Genomic DNA, 24,588 nt, shown 5'->3' with positions numbered 1-24,588 from the left:
TACATACTCATCTACCCTTGTTTGAAAGGTGCAGTGTCTGTCTGGAAAGGACCCAGCTGGTATAGAAGATGTTACTTTTTACAAAGACTGACCAACTGTTCCACGCGTCACGTTTAACTGAGCAGTGTGGAATCTTTGTTACATTGTGTCCGACATTTTTACAGCTCCAATATCTAAACATGAAACGATCAATTTAACATACATTTTCTGGTGTCTGTTAATGATTTGTTTTGTACAGCCATCGGAACCAGACTTAGTTCACTTTGTTCCCCAAAGGTAGTTTTAACAGTATATGGTTTATAAAAGCTTCCCACAGTAAAATCAGAGTGTAATAAAGCATAGAGAAAGCATGGCAAAGCATTTGTTAAAGCCCAGAGATGTATGGTAAAGCATATTAATAAGTATGGCATACTATACTAAACAATGGTAAATGCATAGTAATACACAGGAAAAGCATAGGAGAACTGCAAAATGACTGTGGTAAACTTTAAACTGGGCATTTAGCAAATAATGTTTTGCTCCCATTACTTATTCCCTTAAGGGTGACCGAGCCCATGAAACCAAACCCATTAACTTGCTGTTTTGCGTGTTTGTAAATAGAACTGTCCGAACCTCCTCTACGCTCCCCTGCCTCCAGAGCCCGCTCCTTCTCCACCCTCGCCCCGCAGTGGTGGAATGACCTTCCTACAGATGTCAGGACTGCCCAGTCCCTGACCACCTTTCGGCGCCTCCTCAAGACTCACCTCTTCAGACAGCACCTGTAGAACTCCTCTTTTCCCTCTGGACACTTTATCACTCTTTCTTAAATGCGCTTTACTTGCTCTTATCTGCTCCCTATTTTACTGCATTTAATCCTGTACTTTACAGAGTGCTGTAATCTGTCACAAGTGTTATTTAATCTGTAGTATTTTGTATTTAATTATATCCTGATGTAACTATCACTGACACTTATCTGCTCCATTATTGAATCGTATTTTGTATTATATTTGTACTTACTAGAACCGAAGTCATTGTATTTTATCTTGCTCTTAATTGTATTAATACTTGTACTGTGATTCTTGAAATGTATTTTTGTTTACGACTGTAAGTCTCCTGGATAAGGGCGTTTGCTAAGAAATAAATAATAATAATAATAATAATAATAACAAAACAAAACAGCAGCGTGACACTGATTATACCCAGTGATTCCTCTCACTACTGTACAATGTGACACTAGCAACGCTGAAGGTTAACTAATAAAAAGATATTCTGTTTAACGTTTTGGAAAACACTCAAATGTTTAGGGTTGTATGTTTTTTTCCAGGTTTAAAGATATGCAGCCTTAGTCAGAAGGTAAATGCATTCTACTGTATCGAAATGCTTGCCTCCCCAGTGTTTATTCAGTTCATCTTCGTAATAACAACCATAGTTTGACAGTTGGGAATGGTTGGACAATGTAAGGCGATGCAGTATTTCTGGTCACCACTATGAACGAAGCTTGCTGCAGTGTGGTTGTTTGGTATTGACAGAGCCTGAGGTGAAGATTGATAGGGGTTATTTACTGGAACGCGTGCGAGTAAAGCTAGACACACAGGAGGCGGACAGGAGATGAAAACCATCGCACCTTGAGGGGAGCTAATGGCAACTCCGCTTCAGGCAAGGACAGGACCCGAGACTCCAGGGAACAGTTAAACAAACAGAGAGCTTGTTAAAAACATGTCTGAGCTACAGACCATTAACACGTACTGTACTCTCTGCCCCCGAGGGCTGCCAATTCCATGGTGTATCATACATATTACATGGCTTTACATCTCTCAGTCATTATTAACTGGTATCCAACATCAAAATACAGCCCAGCGGTTTCAATCACTTTCAAGATGAGTTGAATAAAAAAGAGCAATCGATTCATCATCGCTGTCAGCAACCAGACAGTGTGAGGAGGTCAAACAGAATGCTATCTTATACAATCTAGAGTGTAAATCAAACAAGGTTATAATGAGGCTGTATAACACACTCGCTCCACCACTCCTGAAATACTTTCATTCTGGTTTCCACAGCACCAAAAGGACATTGTGGCACTGGAGACAGTCCAGCGAACAGACTAATTACAAGGGACTTGATTGAAGTCTTTAACATATTAAAAGGCGTTGACAGAGTTAACACTAAAGTAGTATTTTAAGTTGATTCATTAACTCTTTTTCCTGGATACCAGCTGGTGTTGGAACCTCATACAAAACATCTGATCAGTGCAACAACAAAACAATGCAATATTGGGGTACAAAGACAACCCCACATTAATAATCCTAGTCTAAATGATCATCGCTTCCAGTTATTTTAACCAATTTTTCCAACTTAAAATAAGATTTGTTGTCCGTTCTTTTAAGCTCTGATCATTTGGTTAATGCACAGCTAGGCCAAGTCAACTGCCATGTTCTATACTGTATATGGGCCAGCCACTAAGTCACTGTGTTCAGTGCTTCACAGGTGTGTGACGTGCAAGCCAGATAAACAGGGAGTGCTTTTCTCATCTTGATCATGTATAATGTTGGATGAAGACCTTTTTTTTTTTTTCTTCTTTTTAATACTATTGACATTTTTCTACAAACCAGCTTTTTATCTTTGTTTTTCAAATTTTACATTGAAAACCACATTTTTTATCTCTTAATTTCTGCTTCATTAAATTCTGTATTAGGCTGCTTTGAATGTAATGGTTTAATTGTTAATATTGTGTGTGTGTGTGTGTGTGTGTGTGTGTGTGTGTGCGCGTGTGCATGTGCGTGTGTTCGTATGTGAAGCGCTGTGGGATCCTTGTGATGAAAGGCGCTATAGCAATGTAAATGCTTGTTGTAGTGTTGTTTGTCAGTGCTGCCACAGTACCTGATGGGAGGTGTGATCCTGGGAGTGGCCAGCCTCTCAGGGGCTGCGAGAGTGTGCACCGGGCTGAGCGATGACCTCACTTCACATCCCAGGGAAGGATCATTGAGGGAAAACAGCGACACTGTCCTCTGAACTGCAAGACAACACAGGGGGTGCCATTATCATACAAGACAACACAGGGGGTGCCATTTCATACAAAACCCACAAAAGGGAGGCTGGGGTCCATTGGGAACTGGGCCTCTGTTGACATATCCAACCCTTAGCCTTGCAATAATTATTATTATTACTCAAGTTTTAAAGTTGTATTATCTTTCAGTAGGTACTGTACTTCACTACTCTCTGATAATAAGACAGCATGGGCCCTTTGTAGTTAATAGGACTGGAAACCTTCAGTTATCTGACGTCTGCTTTTTGAAATTGTTCACCTCTTTGTAGAAACCATGGTCCCAATAGGGCAGGCTTGAGGCTCACAGTATAATATAGCGAGGCTCACATTCGTGTCCTCGGTACAGAATGGATTTTAAAAGCTCCTGGAATTTAAAGAGCTCGGATTGAGTGTGGAAGGTGAATAAGGCAGCAGAGTTCCTCTCACAGACTGAGAGCTCGGACTTAGTGTCAGTGCATCACAATCACATGACCCCTCGGCATCTCCTGGGATTCCAGCGACTCCGCATTGTGTGGGAGAGAGGGACGTGGTTCAGGTGACAAGAGTGTCAGGTGTTTGAGATGAGAGGCGCCTCTGTGTGCCTGACAATAGCTCCTTTATAGCATCCCTCCCAATCCCCAGCCTGCACTGACTGCAAGTCATAAACTGACCATTAATCAACAGCAACGTCTTTCAATAGAGGGGACAAAGAGGTAATACAATACCAATTTAATCAAAAGATTGCCCCCACCAAAACAGTGTATTGTTTCTACTTTAAAGTTTAAACATGTAAATGTTATCCAAATGATAAAATGCACTTTGCTTTCAGAAATAGGATTTATGGCCTTAGTTTTTATACAGCAATACCTTCTTATAGAATGTAATGTTATTCAGAATTCATTCTTCGTCTATTCCATATGCCCATTTGTGTTGTACACACGCAGTCTTGAACACATTACAATTGTTTTAAATTGTATTGGAGGGCTTCTTGCTCTGGGTTATTTGAGTGGTTACCAAAATCCCAGGTATGTCAAGGTTTTAGCATTTAAACATGTTTAAAAAGTACATTTTATAAGTACAAGGACATTTACAAAAGACATTTGTCTAATTTTAAGTTTTTTTGTTTACATATTTTTTCCAAATCTCACTTCCACATCCAACCTGACTATAGTAGATCTGCTGTGCAGGTACTCTGTACACTGCAGCCTGTAGTTACTGTTAATACAGCATGATAATACAGCATGTCAGTAACATACACCCCCTGCCAAAGCAAAATTAAAGCATTATAACAAAAATGTGATCAAGACTTATATCAACAGTATGTACGGAAAAGTACAATGGCAATGAAAAATGTAATGAAAATGGTATTTGTTGCTGGGTGTCTGGATGGGATTGATTGTTCACTGTGATCACTTTAAACAGAGCTGGCCCTGTCCTGGGCATCTGCGCCCTACCTTCGTATGCTTTGGCGGCGTTGACCAGGCTGGACCACTCCAGGCCGGAGGCGGTATCCGGGAGGGGCATCATGCCGGGGTCGGGGCGTCGGAGTGGGGTCTTGTCTCGCACCTCCGTCAGGGACAGCTCCGACGCAGAGATATTCGCTGCAGGAAACCACCAGTCACCTCGGTGAACACCAGGAAACCTCCTGCAACGCTTAGTGCAGCATGTGCAAAATATCTAAACTCACTCTGTTACCTGACTTACGCATCTGAAATACTGAAAACAGTGAACTAGTGACAGGCCCTTATATAGTACAGTACAGTTCGATTTACTGTCAGCATGGTCTAAACGTGAATAAACCACATTAGTGAAATATAAAATATTGCTGTATAAGGCTTAAATAGCAATGTTCAGGATATACACAGAAAAATCACGCATAGTCATAGAAAACATAGGGGCTTAAAATATGCAACCTTCCTTATTGAAATTTGGGATTTCAGGTTAAAACAACTGCTGTATGACTGTATGCAAGAATGTCCTAACCAAGCACCATTTAAGGACAATGACAACTGTGATAAAATGTGGTTTCTACTGGAACAGAACCCCCTTCCCCAACCCTAACCCTAACTCAACTCTAACCCTAACCCTAACCCTAACCTAACCCAAAAAACACAACAGCAGGTGATGCACTCATATCTAAAGCACAGTGCTTTTATAAACAGCTGGCAGTCCTTACACTTCTTCTCTGGCAGGCTGGCGACCACTTGAGGCTGGTGCTGCCTGCGGCTGGGCAGAGTGCTGGTGAACAGGAAGTCACTGGGCAGCGGTGGGTCAAACAGCTGGGCGCTGGCGTAGCTCGGGTCCCTGCGGCCGCTGCAGATACTCTCGTCAGAGAACGTGCGCTGCAGAGGCTTTCTCTGGGACTGCAGACAACAAAACAGAACAGTATAAAACACAGTCAGCACGACGACAACTACAACACACACCTCAGCACGGTCAGCACGATGAGAACTACAACACACACCTCAGAACGATGAGAACTACAACACACACCTCAGCACGATGAGAACTACAACACACACCTCAGCACGGCGAGAACTACAACACACACCTCAGCACGGTCAGCACGATGAGAACTACAACACCCACCTCAGCACGATGAGAACTACAACACACACCTCAGCACGATGAGAACTACAACACACACCTCAGCACGATGAGAACTACAACACCCACCTCAGCACGGTCAGCACGATGAGAACTACAACACACACCTCAGCACGATGAGAACTACAACACACACCTCAGCACGGCGAGAACTACAACACACACCTCAGCACGGTCAGCACGACGAGAACTACAACACACACCTCAGCACGGTCAGCACGATGAGAACTACAACACACACCTCAGCACGATGAGAACTACAACACACACCTCAGCACGGCGAGAACTACAACACACACCTCAGCACGGTCAGCACGACGAGAACTACAACACACACCTCAGCACGAAGAGAACTACAACTACAACACACACCTCAGCACGATGAGAACTACAACACACACCTCAGCACGATGAGAACTACAACACACACCTCAGAACGACGAGAACTACAACACACACACCTCAGCACGACGAGAACTACAACACACACACCTCAGCACGATGAGAACTACAACACACACCTCAGCACGACGAGAACTACAACACACACCTCAGCACGGTCAGCACGGTGAGAACTACAACACACACATCAGCACGATGAGAACTACAACACACACCTCAGCACGATGAGAACTACAACACCCACCTCAGCACGGCGAGAACTACAACACACACCTCAGCACGGCGAGAACTACAACACACACCTCAGCACGATGAGAACTACAACACACACCTCAGCACGATGAGAACTACAACACCCACCTCAGCACGACGAGAACTACAACACACACCTCAGCACGGTCAGCACGACGAGAACTACAACACACACCCCAGCACGACGAGAACTACAACGCACACACCTCAGCACGACGAGAACTACAACACACACACCTCAGCACGACGAGAACTACAACACACACACCTCAGCACGACGAGAACTACAACACACACACCTCAGCACGATGAGAACTACAACACCCACCTCAGCACGATGAGAACTACAACACACACCTCAGCACGACGAGAACTACAACACACACCTCAGCACGGTCAGCACGACGAGAACTACAACACACACCCCAGCACGACGAGAACTACAACGCACACACCTCAGCACGACGAGAACTACAACACACACACCTCAGCACGACGAGAACTACAACACACACACCTCAGCACGATGAGAACTACAACACACACCTCAGCACGACGTGAACTACAACACACACCTCAGCACGGTCAGCACGATGAGAACTACAACACACACCTCAGCACGGTCAGCACGATGAGAACTACAACACACACCTCAGCACGATGAGAACTACAACACACACCTCAGCACGATGAGAACTACAACACACACCTCAGAACGATGAGAACTACAACACACACACCTCAGCACGACGAGAACTACAACACACACACCTCAGCACGATGAGAACTACAACACACACCTCAGCACGACGAGAACTACAACACACACCTCAGCACGGTCAGCACGGTGAGAACTACAACACACACCTCAGCACGATGAGAACTACAACACACACCTCAGCACGATGAGAACTACAACACCCACCTCAGCACGGCGAGAACTACAACACACACCTCAGCACGATGAGAACTACAACACACACCTCAGCACGATGAGAACTACAACACACACCTCAGCACGATGAGAACTACAACACACACCTCAGCACGATGAGAACTACAACACCCACCTCAGCACGACGAGAACTACAACACACACCTCAGCACGGTCAGCACGACGAGAACTACAACACACACCCCAGCACGACGAGAACTACAACGCACACACCTCAGCACGACGAGAACTACAACACACACACCTCAGCACGACGAGAACTACAACACACACACCTCAGCACGATGAGAACTACAACACACACCTCAGCACGACGAGAACTACAACACACACCTCAGCACGGTCAGCACGATGAGAACTACAACACACACCTCAGCACGGTCAGCACGATGAGAACTACAACACACACCTCAGCACGATGAGAACTACAACACACACCTCAGCACGGCGAGAACTACAACACACACCTCAGCACGGTCAGCACGACGAGAACTACAACACACACCTCAGCACGGTCAGCACGATGAGAACTACAACACACACCTCAGCACGATGAGAACTACAACACACACCTCAGCACGATGAGAACTACAACACACACCTCAGCACGATGAGAACTACAACACACACCTCAGAACGATGAGAACTACAACACACACCTCAGCACGGCGAGAACTACAACACACACCTCAGCACGGTCAGCACGACGAGAACTACAACACACACCTCAGCACGGTCAGCACGATGAGAACTACAACACACACCTCAGCACGATGAGAACTACAACACACACCTCAGCACGATGAGAACTACAACACACACCTCAGCACGATGAGAACTACAACACACACCTCAGCACGATGAGAACTACAACACACACCTCAGCACGGCGAGAACTACAACACACACCTCAGCACGGTCAGCACGACGAGAACTACAACACACACCTCAGCACGGTCAGCACGATGAGAACTACAACACACACCTCAGCACGATGAGAACTACAACACACACCTCAGCACGATGAGAACTACAACACACACCTCAGCACGACGAGAACTACAACACACACCTCAGCATGGTCAGCACGACGAGAACTACAACACACACCCCAGCACGACGAGAACTACAACACACACCTCAGCACGACGAGAACTACAACACACACACACCTCAGCACGACGAGAACTACAACACACACACCTCAGCACGATGAGAACTACAACACACACCTCAGCACGACGAGAACTACAACACACACCTCAGCACGGTCAGCACGGTGAGAACTACAACACACACCTCAGCACGATGAGAACTACAACACCCACCTCAGCACGGCGAGAACTACAACACACACCTCAGCACGATGAGAACTACAACACACACCTCAGCACGGCGAGAACTACAACACACACCTCAGCACGGTCAGCACGACGAGAACTACAACACACACCTCAGCACGATGAGAACTACAACACCCACCTCAGCACGGCGAGAACTACAACACCCACCTCAGCACGGCGAGAACTACAACACACACCTCAGCACGATGAGAACTACAACACACACACCTCAGCACGACGAGAACTACAACGCACACCTCAGCACGATGAGAACTACAACACACACCTCAGCACGGCGAGAACTACAACACACACCTCAGCACGACGAGAACTACAACACACACACCTCAGCACGACGAGAACTACAACGCACACCTCAGCACGATGAGAACTACAACACACACCTCAGCACGGTCAGCACGACGAGAACTACAACACACACCTCAGCACGGTCAGCACGACGAGAACTACAACACACACCTCAGCACGATGAGAACTACAACACACACCTCAGCACGATGAGAACTACAACACACACACCTCAGCACGGCGAGAACTACAACACACACCTCAGCAAGGGCCTCTGGGTGCAATTGCAGAATACTGTTTAAAGTTATATAATGTAATCTCATACTGAATGCGTTTAGGCAGCATTGTCTGAACCTAAAACATTTCTGTGATGATTTTTTCATTAAATACATTTTTCAGTTCAGCTGTGGTAAAACACAGAGAAATGTGAACTCATAATAAGAAACCAAAGTCTCTGTGAAAGTCTTGAATGAATATCAGCTGAAATGGTTTTACGTGGGATGAACAACTAACCACACTTACAAGCAGTGCTGGGATAAACAGGTTTGAATAGTTTCAAAATTTAAACTCATATTCCAACATTTCATTTTGAATTAGCTACAAAACAAACGTTTTTCATAGTTTATTGCTGTACAAAAAATCTGTCTGGAGTAAAATAATCCTGGCATCCAATCACCTGTTAAAGAAAGGAGAGAAACACTCTTCTGTACAGTACATTTCAAGCAGTGTTTGTTTGAATATTTGTCCCAGCACTACTTGAAAGGGTGAATTATTTCACACATTGTTACTTATTGTTACTTAAATGGTCCCATTATTAAGCACTCTATCAAACCATAATTACTATTTTTAAAAAGAAAGGGACATTTTTAATAAATAATGCTACTGCATTAAAACGGACTATAGCAGTCAGCTTCCACACAGCTTCTAAGTATCTCACCCCAAGTTAAAAGACTGTTCTTGTCTCTACTGGCAGCATCATACAATAGTGTCATTGTGTTACTGTCCCTGAGTTTACTCACAAACCAGAACTTCTGGCTCCTGTCATTCATGGAATGCACTCGGCACACATGCTGGCACATGATCAGAGAGCCACGAGATCCATTAAATAAACATTAACATCAGAGCTCCACACACAGAGAAGTCATCACCAGGCCCCACACACAGAGCAGCCATGGCACAGAGTGTGCACTGGCATTAAAATGGTACCAGAATACAAATGATTATTGTTGAGCAGTTCTGTTTGGCAGGAACTTTGGCACGAACTTTGGCACGATGTCACCTCATTTTCAGTCTGCAGTCCTGACTAATAGTAAGCTCCTTGGCTTTTAGCTCCACTTGGCTTTATTTTCGTACTTTGATGTGTTTTGTTTTTGTTTTAGAGGTTCAGTGTTACATAAGCTTGTTAGACAGTGCTCCATCATCATTTCACTCATTCACGGTTAGGCCATGTCGACTGTACACGGTGATGTACTATATCTTACAGTGTGAAGGCCTTTCACTTACTTACTGTCTTCAATATGATTTTTGATGTGCGAGTCATACTACGAAATAAAAAATGGAGCACTGTAGTTGACTTTTAAGATCATTACAGTAGTTAAAAGCTCACAAAATAATCCACTCTATGGGTCTCACATGTGCAGTTTAAAACAGTAAACACGCACATTTTCATTTTGAATTTCTGGTTAAAGAAAGCCAGTCACTTTCAGGTTGTCTTGCAATTCCTTGGTCATGTGCACCACAGATCATATTATGGAGTTATTGGGTGAGCTGCAATCCCTCTAACTATCTGTGGCAGGGCAGAAGCTCTGCATGTGTAAATAGTGTGATTTTGGTGTTGGGTTTAGATACAGCTTTATTATCTTGAATTTAAGCTTGGCAGGGAATGGGGTTAATGTCATCCCTGCCAGAATCCACGTGGGGAATGTGGCTCGGGCCTTGATTCAATAACTGAAGGAAAACCAGTTTAGGAGAGAGAGCAGTCAGTGAAGGTGAATGCCTGGTGCTTGACTTGTTTTTGTTTAACCTGTTCATTTTGTTCCTGTTTATTTTGTTCCTGTTTTGTTTGTTCCTTTTTGTGTTAACACAGAACAAAACAAAACAAACAAACCCTTCCTTAAAACACCCCCCCCCCCCCCCCCCCTCCACAGGGAAACATGCTACAGAGTATTCCAGTTGATAGTATTATTATTACTTAAACAAGCTGTGTAAAATGAGGAAAAGGGAAAAAAAAGTAAATAAATACATAAATACACACAAACACACACATGTAAAAATATAGTAGCAAATGCAGGCCTGGTATACAGAATGGCAAAAAAATCAACAACAACAACATTATAACTCCTGAGCCAAGTAAGATAAAATGGGTCCCACATTTCATGAAACTCATTGCGTCTGTCCTGCAGCCTTGCTGTGAGTGTGACTCTTACCCTGTCCTGTAGCCTTGCTGCGAGTGTGACTCTTACCCTGTCCTGTAGCCTTGCTGCGAGTGTGACTCTTACCCTGTCCTGTAGCCTTGCTGTGAGTGTGACTCTTACCCTGTCCTGTAGCCTTGCTGTGTGACTCTTACCCTGTCCTGTAGCCTTGCTGGGAGTGTGACTCTTACCCTGTCCTGTAGCCTTGCTGGGAGTGTGACTCTTACCCTGTCCTGTAGCCTTGCTGTGTGACTCTTACCCTGTCCTGTAGCCTTGCTGTGAGTGCGACTCTTACCCTGTCCTGTAGCCTTGCTGTGTGACTCTTACCCTGTCCTGTAGCCTTGCTGTGAGTGTGACTCTTACCCTGTCCTGTAGCCTTGCTGTGAGTGTGACTCTTACCCTGTCCTGTAGCCTTGCTGTGTGACTCTTACCCTGTCCTGTAGCCTTGCTGTGAGTGTGACTCTTACCCTGTCCTGTAGCCTTGCTGTGTGACTCTTACCCTGTCCTGTAGCCTTGCTGTGAGTGTGACTCTTACCCTGTCCATTAGCCTTGCTGGGAGTGTGACTCTTACCCTGTCCTGTAGCCTTGCTGTGAGTGTGACTCTTACCCTGTCCTGTAGCCTTGCTGTGAGTGTGACTCTTACCCTGTCCTGTAGCCTTGCTGTGTGACTCTTACCCTGTCCTGTAGCCTTGCTGTGAGTGTGACTCTTACCCTGTCCATTAGCCTTGCTGGGAGTGTGACTCTTACCCTGTCCATTAGCCTTGCTGGGAGTGTGACTCTTACCCTGTCCTGCAGCCTTGCTGTGTGACTCTTACCCTGTCCTGCAGCCTTGCTGGGAGTGTGACTCTTACCCTGTCCTGTAGCCTTGCTGTGTGACTCTTACCCTGTCCTGTAGCCTTGCTGTGAGTGTGACTCTTACCCTGTCCTGTAGCCTTGCTGTGAGTGTGACTCTTACCCTGTCCTGTAGCCTTGCTGTGAGTGTGACTCTTACCCTGTCCTGTAGCCTTGCTGTGAGTGTGACTCTTACCCTGTCCTGTAGCCTTGCTGGGAGTGTGACTCTTACCCTGTCCTGTAGCCTTGCTGTGAGTGTGACTCTTACCCTGTCCTGTAGCCTTGCTGTGAGTGTGACTCTTACCCCGTCCCAGTCTTGGTCGGATCCTGGACAGTCCATGATAATAAGCTTCTTCAGGTCGTCTTCGATCGTTGACTTGTAGGTTTTCCGCGGGGATCTCAAATCCCGCAGAGAAGCTCTCAACCTTGGCTGGCCAAAAACGTTCTTGGAGTTCACTTCAACTTGCCTGGAAAAAGAAAACAAAAGATGAAGACGTTTGTGGGGACAGGGGACCTGGACGACCACGCTACTTCTGCCATCTCTGAGAGGAGCGGGTGTATGGTTTCAGGTATTTTCAGCATTCATTACTGTTTTTAAAGATTTTTTTTTATGTTTCTAGACCTACAGTAATATGCTGTTTCTCATTGCTTAGCTTCTTTCAGTGTCTGGCCACAAATACACATCCCTTTGTCTGTGACCCTGCACTTACTAAGAGGCGATCCCTTTCATTGCTTCAGGAAAAAAAAAAAGCCTTAAAAAAACAAATCCTTTGAAGAAGCAGCAGTATATAAAATTCACAGCGACTTCTGCAGTCGGAAAACCGAGGTTCAGACAAGAACAGGCCCTGCAGCTAAACCTCGGTCTGGTTTCAATTTGTATTATTTGAATTCAGACCCATAAAAGAGAAGAGGGATCTGGTTCAAACTCCTCTCTCAGGAACTGATTTTAATTTAGCAAATTGCAAACCGCAATCAAATTGCCTGAACTGACTCTGAAGCTACAGGTCCATGTCAGCTGTTACTAATTACTGACGAGCTCATTCACAGACATGGATGGCTCCAATCGAGACTCAAAGCTGTTTATGAAGAGCTGGTGTTCACTGTAACTCAGTCATCCTCATGCAAAACTGGGATCTGTGTGAAAAGAGTTCTGCTCATCTCATACCAGTTCCCTAAACCATCACAATTGGCACTAATGTACACCTTTCAGAAAGGGCTCCTTCACCCCCTAAGAGAGAGGGTGCTCCCTTTCAAATTGGGAAGAAAACCGGGGCAGTGTGGAGTAGTGGTTAGGGCTCTGGACACTTGATCGGAGGGTCGTGGGTTCAATCCCAGGTGGGGGACACTGCTGCTGTACCCTTGAGCAAGGAACTTTACCTAGATTGCTCCAGTAAAAAAAAACAACTGTATAAATGGGTAATTGTATGTAAAAATAATGTGATATCTTGTAACAATTGTAAAAGGAAACAAATGCAAGGAATCACAGTGCTTTTTTTTGTAATCATGTTCACTGATTTTTTTTGCATATGTGCAGTATCGTACTGTGGTGTTTTAGACACACCGACAGTGTCCATTTATAATGCCTTGACGTTAATAAAGCAACGACAATGTAGTGTAATGAGATACAATATTACACAGCCGGTGGACCCCTGAAACCAATTAAATCAGAGAAGTGGCTTCACCTTTAATGGAACTACCACAGGGTCTATTTACAGAATTGTTAGATTGCTAATTTCTGCAAAATAAAGACACTCACATTAGACAAGAGACGAAAGTAGGAAAAACGGGCCTTCATAGGATTTTATAAACAAATATACTGCATGGAATTCCATTAACCCATTCAGGACCAAGCATTTTTCTGTGGGATGCTGCCCCAGGATCAGGCGCTTTTTGGCTGTAGTTGACTCTCTTCCTATAAAAATTCACTAAAAATCTTATATAGTAGCATCTTGTAAACGGTGTCCTTTTTTCAGAACACTCTTGCGAGCATTATAAAAGTACTTCAGAAACCATATAAACTTTTCGCTTTTTTTTCAACACAATACTTTTTTTGTTTTTAATTTAAGTCATTTTTATTATGTATTCTGCTTAGAGATACATGTATAAAAATGCGTTATTCTATGACCCGAGGGACCTTACAATACTTGATTAAAGTATTGTAAATATGGGCAAATTACAAGACATTGTTTCATCTCAGTGATTGCAATGACATAGTACACGTTTATTCTCAGTCTATATAAGCAAAATATCTTTGTATAAGCAAAAATGGACACTACTCTCGATTTATTTTCTCAAAATAAATATTTATAAATAAAATAATAGTTTCTCATTTCATTATTATCAGTAATAAGGAAAAAAAAATGTACCTGATACATTTAGTTCATGAAATAGTATCTGCTTATATCCACTCGTTTCTTGAGATTTATAAATGTTGTAAAAACATATATATTAAAACACGAGACAGAATACATGTTCTAATATAGTTATAAGTGAACATCAGTCCCTCCCCTATCCATTGATGTGTGTTTCATGCCTGTACTGCAAAGGACGGTGGCCTGTAAGTCATCAAAACAAAGTGCTTTTTTTAATTGTGTTTACACGATCGCGGATAGGGTTAAAGGTAAAGCAACTTCCAGAGCAAATATTTTATTTTTGGCTGTCCCTTTTTAAGCAAAATTCCCATCTTATATACCCTTGTCCTTTAAATGTCATACATTAATCTAAAACAAAGAGCACTAAATTGGAGCTTTACAAAACCCTTCACCTTTTTTGTCCTCCCTCACCACCAGAGCTGTATGGTAAAGCATGTTACATTTGATATTGTTTGTTAACAGTCATTCTTTACAGATTTAACTTAATCTTCAATCTAACGCAATAATTCATTTACAGCATCAGGAATATGGGTTTGGATATCCACTACACCAACTATTCCACCCAAGTCAGTTTCCTGACACGTTTTTTACTCCTCTGAATCACTCTAACCACATTCACATGATAAAACGTTTTGTTGAAACACAAATATGTCAAGAATTACTGGTAAATGTGAAGCGATTGCCCTTTGCTTCCTCTGCAGATAGCATCAGCAAGGATGAATTAGTAGGAGTTGAGGGCATTTTATCTCGATGGATTGTCAAATTAGTGTCAGACTCCAGGGACTGAGCGCTTTCACAACCGCACATAACTTTCCCTTTCTGTCTTTGGCTCGCCTCCCCTGGGTGACTGTTTGGACCCAGTTTCCTTGATGAGATTCATGGCCAAAAAACATTCCTCGCGGTTTTCCTGAGTGAGACGGGATGACAAAGCCTAACTCACTTCCTTAGGAAGTGTGCGTAATATTACTCAGCATTCCTAGACCACTGCACTGTATGATTCCCCTGCCCCACATGGCCCAGAATCTGTACTTAATTAAATTATGTATTTATGGCAACTCTTCCCTATTATCTAGAGTGAGTATCTTCAAATGACATGTTCTTGTTGTTTGCAATTGTTTTTATTTTTAGGTCTGTTTATTAAGGTGCTTTGGCAGTTCAGGAGAAGCTCTTCCAAGTTGCTGCCATTCAGGCCATAAAAGCTTGTCCAGTTCCAAGTAGCCTTAGGAATGACCAAGGAATGATTCAGCATCAACAGCGTGGCTAGGTAACCCATTCCACAGCCTCACCACTCTGTAAAGAAGTGTCTCCTTCAGCCTTGAACAAAGAAGAATTAAGGGGGACATGACAAGTCTGAAAAGGAGTTAAAAGGAATACACATAGTTAAACCCTAACCAATACTTTAAAAACAGCACAGAAACCAGGACCAGAGGAGACCGTTGGAAATGAAGTAGAGATAAACTTAGGACAGAGAGTAGGAGGCAATTCTTCACACAGAGAGTAATGAGGGTATGTATTGGGCTACCTAGTCATGCTGTTGAGGCAGAATCACTGGGATCCTTTAAGATCAATCAACTACTAGGAACTGAAACCAAATGGCCCCCTCTCTTGTGTTCTTATGTGCCCTTGGTCCGATGTCTGTCTTCTAGACCAGCCAGCGTGCCTATTAGTAACATCAGTGCATAGGAGTGACTTGCCAGCAAAACTAAAGGAAGCTTTGCAGTGGCAGATCACTAGATGGCACTGGCTCTTACTTCTGTAGACTTTGTCTGAACTCGAATATGATTCACAAGTCAATGGCAGGCAACTCAAACTGTGGATGCTCCTTTACATAGACTAGAAACACAGGATTCCAAGTAATTGCAATTGGAACCACTCCTAAAACAAGCATCATAAAAAGGTCAGTTACTCTCTTTATTATTATTATTATTATTATTATTATTATTATTATTATTATTATTATTATTATTATTATTATTATTATTATTATTATTATTATTATTATTATTATTATTATTATTAATTTCTTAGCAGACACCCTTATCAGGACGACTTAGTCGTAAAACAAAAATACATTTCAAGAATCACAGTACAAGTATTAACATAATTAAGAGCAAGATAAAATACAATGACTTTGGTTTTAACCCTTTCGAGAGACACCCACTCACTCTAAGTTAAAAAATAAACGAGCAGAACTACACTGTGGAGGTGTGTGTGGATGTAGTGACACACTGCATCACCCGGCTCCTGATATAATAGCCCTTTGTTTCTTGGTTATTGTTTGACATACACAGTCTTGAATTTGTATTTATACAGGGAGGATCACAGGCAAGCATATCTTACAGGGATTCCAGGAGGACGTGGTTCCTTTATAAGGAACAAACTGAACATCCATCTGGTGTGACATCAATACAGCCTGCTCTCTACCTGCATAGGCATTGTGCACTGATTACTTCAACACAATAACGTGTTGTGCACTTCCATTGGCTACATAGGTCTCAAAACGTGTAGTTTTGAAAGAAACACATGTTGCAGCATAAAAACATGCTATACCTGGTACTATAGAAAACTAGGTTAATGAAATCTCTCAAGATCCACGCCTTACTCAAGACAATGGTTTTTTTTTTTATTATTTGTGCATTTTTCCTGAGGGATATCAGACAACATCCTTTAGGTAAACTGTTCTCCCACGACTCCCACTAGTTTAAAACTGATTTGAGTTTGTTTCAAGGACTCGGGACTCGGACTTGAATGATAGTGACTCGGACACTGATGACTTGGACTCGACACTTGGACTCAAGGTTTGAGGACTCGACTACAAGTCTATATATATTATATATATATATATATATATATATACATATACACACACACACATACACACATATACAAACATACACATACACTGTTGATATATACACTGTACATATATAGATCTCCAAGACTCAGGAGGGAGACTGAACTGAATCTGTTTTATGTAAGGTAGCAGTGCTGCTATTGTATCAAGTATTATTTCAAACCATTCCATCGTTAATGAGATCCCTTTCAAAATCTACAGAAACAAAGACTAAAGACTACTGAGAATATCCAAGCTATTCACATTTTTAAATGAGTACGAAACTCCAGACTACTTAAACGATTGAACTGTTTCATTCTGGTTTGGTAACATTACTGAAGAAAACTAGCTAATGGTAATTTAGAGTAAACAGCTTTGAAAATCCAGCCCAGTGTAAGCGTATGTTGAGAAAATCCTCTAAATGTTCATACCTGTTTCGCTGAGACAGTGAAAGGGTTAGCCCAAACAATAGCTAGAAATACAAGTTCTTACATTCTGATGCCCGCAGTATGAAACTGAAACAAGAAGATTGTTTACATGTGGGTACCAGTACTAGGGAAGTTTAGTAAGTGATGATCACAGAATTAGTGATCAGTTTTAGTATTAACTATTTATCACCTGTAAAAGACTGTGCTGACCGATAGATGCTAATAGTTACTGAAGTACTACACAGAGGTGGACATTTATCCCAAGTGAAATGATTTGTTGTTGACAAGTTCTTAATACCAATTGTTTATCTACCGGCTAGCTGTATTAGAGAACGCATTCCTTTGCCATGAAACACTGTCATTAAAAACATATATGTCTCTGAAACACTGTTATTAAAAATATATATGTCTCTGAAACACTGTTATTAAAAATATATATGTCTGAAAGTTCCCAAGCCATTGAAGCTTGGTGTATATGTGAGACAAATGCGCATTCGGCAATATTTCTAGTTTGCGTTCAATTAAAAATAGTAAAGCCCAAGACAAGATCAAGACAATTTTACAGCTCATTAAAATGAGGTAATAATCAAAATGCAATAATTTTCAGCAAATTGATAAGTGACAGTGTTTGCTCAAGCCTAGTGTCTCGGTTGCAGATTGATAAGTGACAGTGACTGCCCAAGCCTAGTGTCTCGGGTGCAGATTGATAAGTGACAGTGACTGCCCAAGCCTAGTGTCTCAGTTGCTTTCTTACTTCTTGTGGTCGGTGAAGGTGCTGGGCCGGGCCAGGGCGTCCTCGCTCTTCTTCCAGCCTGTGACGTGCTTATTCTTGGAGTAGAAGGACTTGGGTATCGAGGTAGAGAGCTGGTGGGACCCAGACTGGGATCCCTTCGTGGGCTTGGGCTTGTCCAGCACTGGCGTCTTGTAGCCTTGAGGGGTGAAGCCAACCCTGAAATTCACAACAGCGCCACACAGGGATCCGTTAAGCACAGCCCCACATGAGGTGGTGAGGCATCTTTCATGAGGAGCAGACTAAAGAACTGAGCGTAGTGAGAAGGGAAAGAAACCCTGCATCTCAGCCGGACGCCTGATTAAAAAGAAAAGCTTTTAATCTGCCTTTAAAGCGGTCTGATGATTCCCATTCCTGATGTCACTCGCCAGCAGGACCCACAGGCACGGAACAAAGCAAACACTCTTCACTCTGTGTTGTAAAACATTAGATTTATATGAAAGGGGGCTTTAAGCATATTGTTTTGTACACAATTCTTAACCATTTTTTAAATGTAATTATTTCACCTTGGGTTTTCTCCCCAATTTTGAATGTCCAATTATGGACCACCGCATCCCCCCCCCCCCCCCCCACAGAGTTCAGGGGAACTGAAGGTCAGAGGGCGCCTCAGATCCCATTGCATTACACCCTGGAGGTCAGATGGTGGTGAGACCAGGCTACCTGGTCAATAGGGGCTGCTGTAGTGTGGTGTGGGGAGGTGAAACAGGCTCAGAGCATTTTACACCCAGATCTGCATCCAGCACAACCGGGACATGAACCTCTGTTACCCTAACTGACTGACTCGCCCAGAAACCACGCAGCAGTGCCCATACCAGAAACCATGCAGCAGTGCCCATACCAGAAACCATGCAGCAGTGCCCATACCAGAAACCATGCAGCAGTGCCCATACCAGAAACCATGCAGCAGTGCCCATACCAGAAACCATGCAGCAGTGCCCACACCAGAAACATTCAATACATCTTAATAGAACTGGAGGTACAGATCAGCACCACACTGTACACTAACATGCTACATCACAGCTGATTAATCTGAAACATGCACGGAAAATACAGCACTTAAAAAGTTTGAAAGGGGAAAATGTGTCCAATGTCCAGCAATACAAACTGTGCTGGTCGGTATAACGATTAAAGTTTGAGAACACAGTGTCAGCAATGGTCCTGCATAATAACGGTTTTAAAATTTTAGATTTACATTTCTGGGAGCACTTACATTCCCCAGGCCTGGAAAATTGACAAAAAGCAGCAAGTTCTGCTGGTCTATAAACACACACAGGCTGTACAAAGAATAATACAATCTGAACGTCAGACAGTCACTTTCCAGGCACTGCTCACCACCATCCTGACACAGCACAGAGGAATTGTTTATAGGATTATTGGGGAAAACGGCACATTCAAGAACAATATAGGTCAATCCTTCAAATATAGGGATTTAGGGCATTGACAGCCTGCACAATTTAGTACTGCATAACACTATGGGTAACTGGCCAGTGAATTTATTTCAAGTGCAATGGTCCAGGACATATCAGTTGGATGTTCTGGATCTATAGTAGTATACGTGCATCAGGGTCCAAATTATCTTAGTGATATTAGTTGATTGGAGAAGGTCACAATCTCTTTTTAAAGGAGAGTTAAAGGTTTAAAATCCATTTCTGTCTGCCTCCACTAGGTCCCCAGGCACTCAACCATGTGGTTTTTCCTTGTTTCTTTACATGTTTAAAATGCAGTCAATGCTGACTGGAGGTAAGAACATTCATTTTAAAATCCTTATCAAATTGGGTCACCAGTGTGTTATACAAGCTCATCATGACCTCACTTGGCTACATGGCTCATGAATCAACAGGCAGGAATACAATCACAGGCTGTAATAAACCTCTTTAGTGCTGGGTCTTGACTGCTTTACCTGGCCTGTTTAAACCCTTGGCTGGTGGTCGGGGCGGGGGTGCTGCTGGCGCCTGGCAGGGCGTAGGCCTGTGTCCGGTAGCCCTTGACCTGCGGGGAGATGCCGATAGCCGGGGACGACTCTCTCCTCTTGTCCCTCTCCGCAGCGCGGATGGTGTGCTCCTGGAGGCCGCTGTAGGTGGCGGAGGCCAGGATGGGTTTCTGGGGTTGGTCTCGCTGGTGTGCGGTGGGCAGGGGGAGGCCCGGCTTCACCCCCGTGGAGTTGGGGCTGGGTGTGTACAGGGTGCTGGCGTCGATCCCGCTGTCGCTGGAGCCCCCCTTGGCCATGGGGTCCTGGTCAGCCTCCGCGGGGTCCCCCGAGTCGAACCAGCGCTCGTCACTGTGGCTGCTCGACGCGTTGCTGGACAGAGTGTTGCTGCTGGAATGGCTTGAGTACTGGGCTTCACCCTGGGAATTAGAAACAAGAAGCTAAGATACTGACACCATGGCTGGGGTTTGAAAATATATATATTTATACTGGGTTACTGACTGGGAAACTTAGTAAATTCAATGACAAGCATTTCTTCTAGTCAGAAAGTTGGTCATTGAATTTATTAGGTTTATTTTGGTATTTCTAAATTTAACACTATAGTGTTAAATAATTATGGATTGGTTATTAATGAACTGGGACAAATACAAATATAAATAATATAAAAAAATGATATAATGCTCAATATTGCAGGGATACGCACAGCAGTGGTAAGTGTAGGGCTTGTTTTAAACACAAGAGCACATCGTTTGAGTCTTGGGTAGATTGTAGCTTGTTCGTTTTCTTTTACTATATATTTTTTTTAATACAAAGGAAACAGGAGATTTGTGGATGATGATGTAGAGACAGGCAGGGCTTTGCCCATGTCAAGTGCAACTTGACAAAACATAACCTGAAGCGACATTCTAAAAAGAATTGACCTAATTATGTGATTAAAATATTAATTATCAAACATGTGCCTGACCTCCTCTATGATGCATTCTGAATCACAGAAAATGTACAAGTAACTGTTGTTTTAAATGTACGGTATAAAAAAAGAACAAAGCGATAACAGAGTTTGACTCAAGCGCTTCTTTTTCCTCAATCAAAGTCATTTAAAAGGAAATAAAAAATATATGACGCATTCCAAAAATATGTGGGCAAAACAAATGTTTGCAAAAAGCTGCTTCAGGAAAGATTACTAGATAATGAGTGAGTCATATTGGAGTCGAGAACCCTCTAGTACAAAAAATCTAATATAATTTTATCAACCAGAGAAAACTACATAATTATCCTCTTCAACAAGAACTTTGCTGGGGAACTGGTAAATCAGTGATGATGACACTTGGTCAGGACATTCTTTGGCTGTGTATTTCTAATGCTAAATAAAAGCAAACTAAATATTGAGAAACTTTTACTGTTTGGCTTTTTGGAGTTTTAAGCCTAACTTCTGTATTGTGCGTGGTGGGGTTTGTTGGGTTTGGATTTGAAGAATAGCAGTTCCAAGTTTAATCTTCAAATGACAGCAAAATGGCGGAATGTCAAAATAACTTGGAATCAAAAAATCATTCATTCAAGATTCTTTTCATTTTTGCATTCAATTTGGATTCAAAATGAATGTGAAGGGGATTATTGTGGCATTCAAGAGAACGTTGGGGACTTGTTTGATTGTTCCTAGTGTTTTAAATGCTGCTACTTCACCTGCTAGGCTATTAATTTATAACTCACTGTGTAAAAATTGCTTACTATCTTCTGTTCTAAACGTATTTTTGTTTCCATTTATGCCCTCTCATCCTCTGTGCTAAATCTGAAATCGCGACTTGGGTTATCTATTATTTATATATATATTATAGTCAACTTCCATTACATTTAAGAATCTACTTTGAATTGGATATTTTTTGCTAAATAATTTTCAATTGACATTAAATTTACAGTATAAGATTTCAGACTGTCAAACCACTGCCTCTAAGTTAATTCGCTGTGTGTAGGGTGTCTTATTATTACAAGGGGTGTCATCTTGTGCAGTTTGGGCAGTTCTGTCTGTTCAAACTGTGTGAAATGATTCTGTTATAAGAGTCACCCTGCACTATTATATTATCACACATTATGAAGATTGTACTCATGAACTACTACTAAACATGTTGAACGGGATGACATCTATACAGAGGAGAATGCTCGAGGGGGGTGACTCACTCTGGAATGTCTGTTGGGAGAGTCCTTGGCTGGCATCTCCTGTCTGTTGGCGCGTTTCGGGGCACTGTTCATGCCCGGGACCCGCGATGACGGTGGCACGTGCCACAGAGGGTCTGCAATTAAAGAAAGCATCGAACCGTCACGTGGTAAAGAAACAGAGTCACCAGAAAACTCAAAACCACCAGCCAGTCCACTTGAACACAGCTCTTAATGTCTGTGGCTGTGTGCTTCGCTTCCAAAAACACTGCAGAACAAATAGAAACACAATAAACAATGCTGGCCTCCCTGTGGCTAAAATTACAAGGGAGGAGTTTTTAGATTCTGCAGCGCTGAGTCAATCAATGCTTTTACAGTAAGTGGAGGTTAAAACAATACTTTTATATTTGTGTCTTTTTACCCATGAATTTTTTTTTAAGTACAATTGTTTTATTTACTTTATTTTCTTGACCACTTTGTTTCCATGTTTTATTGTATTTTACTCATTTTTCTTATCCACTGTTTTTCTTATTATCACAAGTGCTTTTTATATAGGGTAAAGGTTATATGCTGTTTTATTTTTAATAATGTACATTTTATTTCAAATTAGTGTCTAAAAGCACTTGAAAAAGAGAAAATAAGAAAGACACAATAAGTTACAACAATAATAATAATAATAATAATAATAATAATAATAATAATAATAATAATAATAATACCATTTTTTAAAGCCTGGCAATTATACCTTTAATTTCACAATATATAATATATCTATACATCAAAGACGACTACATCATTGGGTAAAGTAGCTTGTTTCTACCACTGAACGTTGTGCAACTTTGTGAGGTTTATATCAGCAAGGGTTTGTTTTTTTTGTATTTTAATTTGTATGATCTTTTAAAAAGTTTAAAATCCTTCTGTCATTTGTTTGAACCTTGAACCAACACAAAAGCCAGTGGTGTCTGTATAAAAGCTAAAGATAGTAAATAATTACGAGGTAGGAAGGCTTGTATTACAAGAATATATGTGTACGTTCATATACATGAGTCTGTGGAGCCCTGTCTGCACTGTGCAGAATTACGAGGTAGGAAGGCTTGTATTACAAGAATATATGTGTACGTTCATACACATGACCGTGAAAATTACACGGGTATTCTGTTTTTCTTGCAATAGCATAGAATCTAATAACATTTGAAGGCTTTTGAAACAAGTTTACTCATTCATTTTAGTATTGCAAAAGTTCTCAATGCATCGATTATCTATCGATTACTGCCTTTCCCATGTTCGATCAGGAAATGGACGTGCACTGCTGAAATGTTGTGTTCTATTACTTTTAAAAAATAAATGCCGGTCTAGCACAGCAGCTGTCCCATTGCCACTCTGCATAAGAAATAGTTTGAGAATGAGAAAAGGCCATTCGGCCCATCGAGGGACGTTCCTTGTTAGCAAACCATTTTTCCCCACTGGAATGTAAAGTCATGAGCACTGAAATATAATTTAGTCCTCTCCATGAGTCTGTGGAGCCCTGCCTGCACTGTGCCCGGTTTAGTTCTCTTCATGAGTGTGTGGAGCCCTGTCTGCACTGTGCCTGGTTTAGTTCTCTTCATGAGTCTGTGGAGCCCTGCCTGCACTGTACCTGGTTTAGTTCTCTTCATGAGTCTGTGGAGCCCTGCCTGCACTGTGCCTGGTTTAGTTCTCTTCATGAGTGTGTGGAGGCCTGCCTGCACTGTACCTGGTTTAGTTCTCTCCATGAGTGTGTGGAGCCCTGTCTGCACTGTGCCTGGTTTAGTTCTCTTCATGAGTGTGTGGAGCCCTGTCTGCACTGTGCCTGGTTTAGTTCTCTTCATGAGTGTGTGGAGCCCTGTCTGCACTTTACCTGGTTTAGTTCTCTTCATGAGTCTGTGGAGCCCTGCCTGCACTGTACCTGGTTTAATTCTCTTCATGAGTGTGTAGAGCCCTGTCTGCACTGTACCTGGTTT

The 24,588-nt window shown here is 42.6% G+C and overlaps 1 protein-coding gene across 2 annotated transcripts in view; it reads right to left on the bottom strand.

The window, feature by feature from the left end:
• LOC117396849 (signal-induced proliferation-associated 1-like protein 3) overlaps positions 1-24,588 on the bottom strand; it is a 125,311-nt gene that overhangs the window by 3,089 nt on the left and 97,634 nt on the right. For both annotated transcript variants that reach the window (XM_059004509.1, XM_059004510.1), the window contains 7 exons: positions 22,634-22,746; positions 20,435-20,880; positions 18,499-18,693; positions 12,416-12,578; positions 5,178-5,364; positions 4,456-4,602; positions 2,857-2,989 (listed from right to left, as the gene is read on the bottom strand). In XM_059004509.1, the coding sequence (XP_058860492.1) occupies positions 2,857-2,989; positions 4,456-4,602; positions 5,178-5,364; positions 12,416-12,578; positions 18,499-18,693; positions 20,435-20,880; positions 22,634-22,746 (1,384 nt within the window). The remainder of the gene's footprint in view (positions 1-2,856; positions 2,990-4,455; positions 4,603-5,177; positions 5,365-12,415; positions 12,579-18,498; positions 18,694-20,434; positions 20,881-22,633; positions 22,747-24,588) is intronic.

Source organism: Acipenser ruthenus, chromosome 30 (genome assembly GCF_902713425.1).
Source record: "Acipenser ruthenus chromosome 30, fAciRut3.2 maternal haplotype, whole genome shotgun sequence".
Lineage (NCBI taxonomy): Eukaryota > Metazoa > Chordata > Actinopteri > Acipenseriformes > Acipenseridae > Acipenser > Acipenser ruthenus.
The sequence above is the reverse complement of the archived record's forward strand: the minus strand, read 5'-3'. Positions and strand labels throughout refer to the sequence as shown.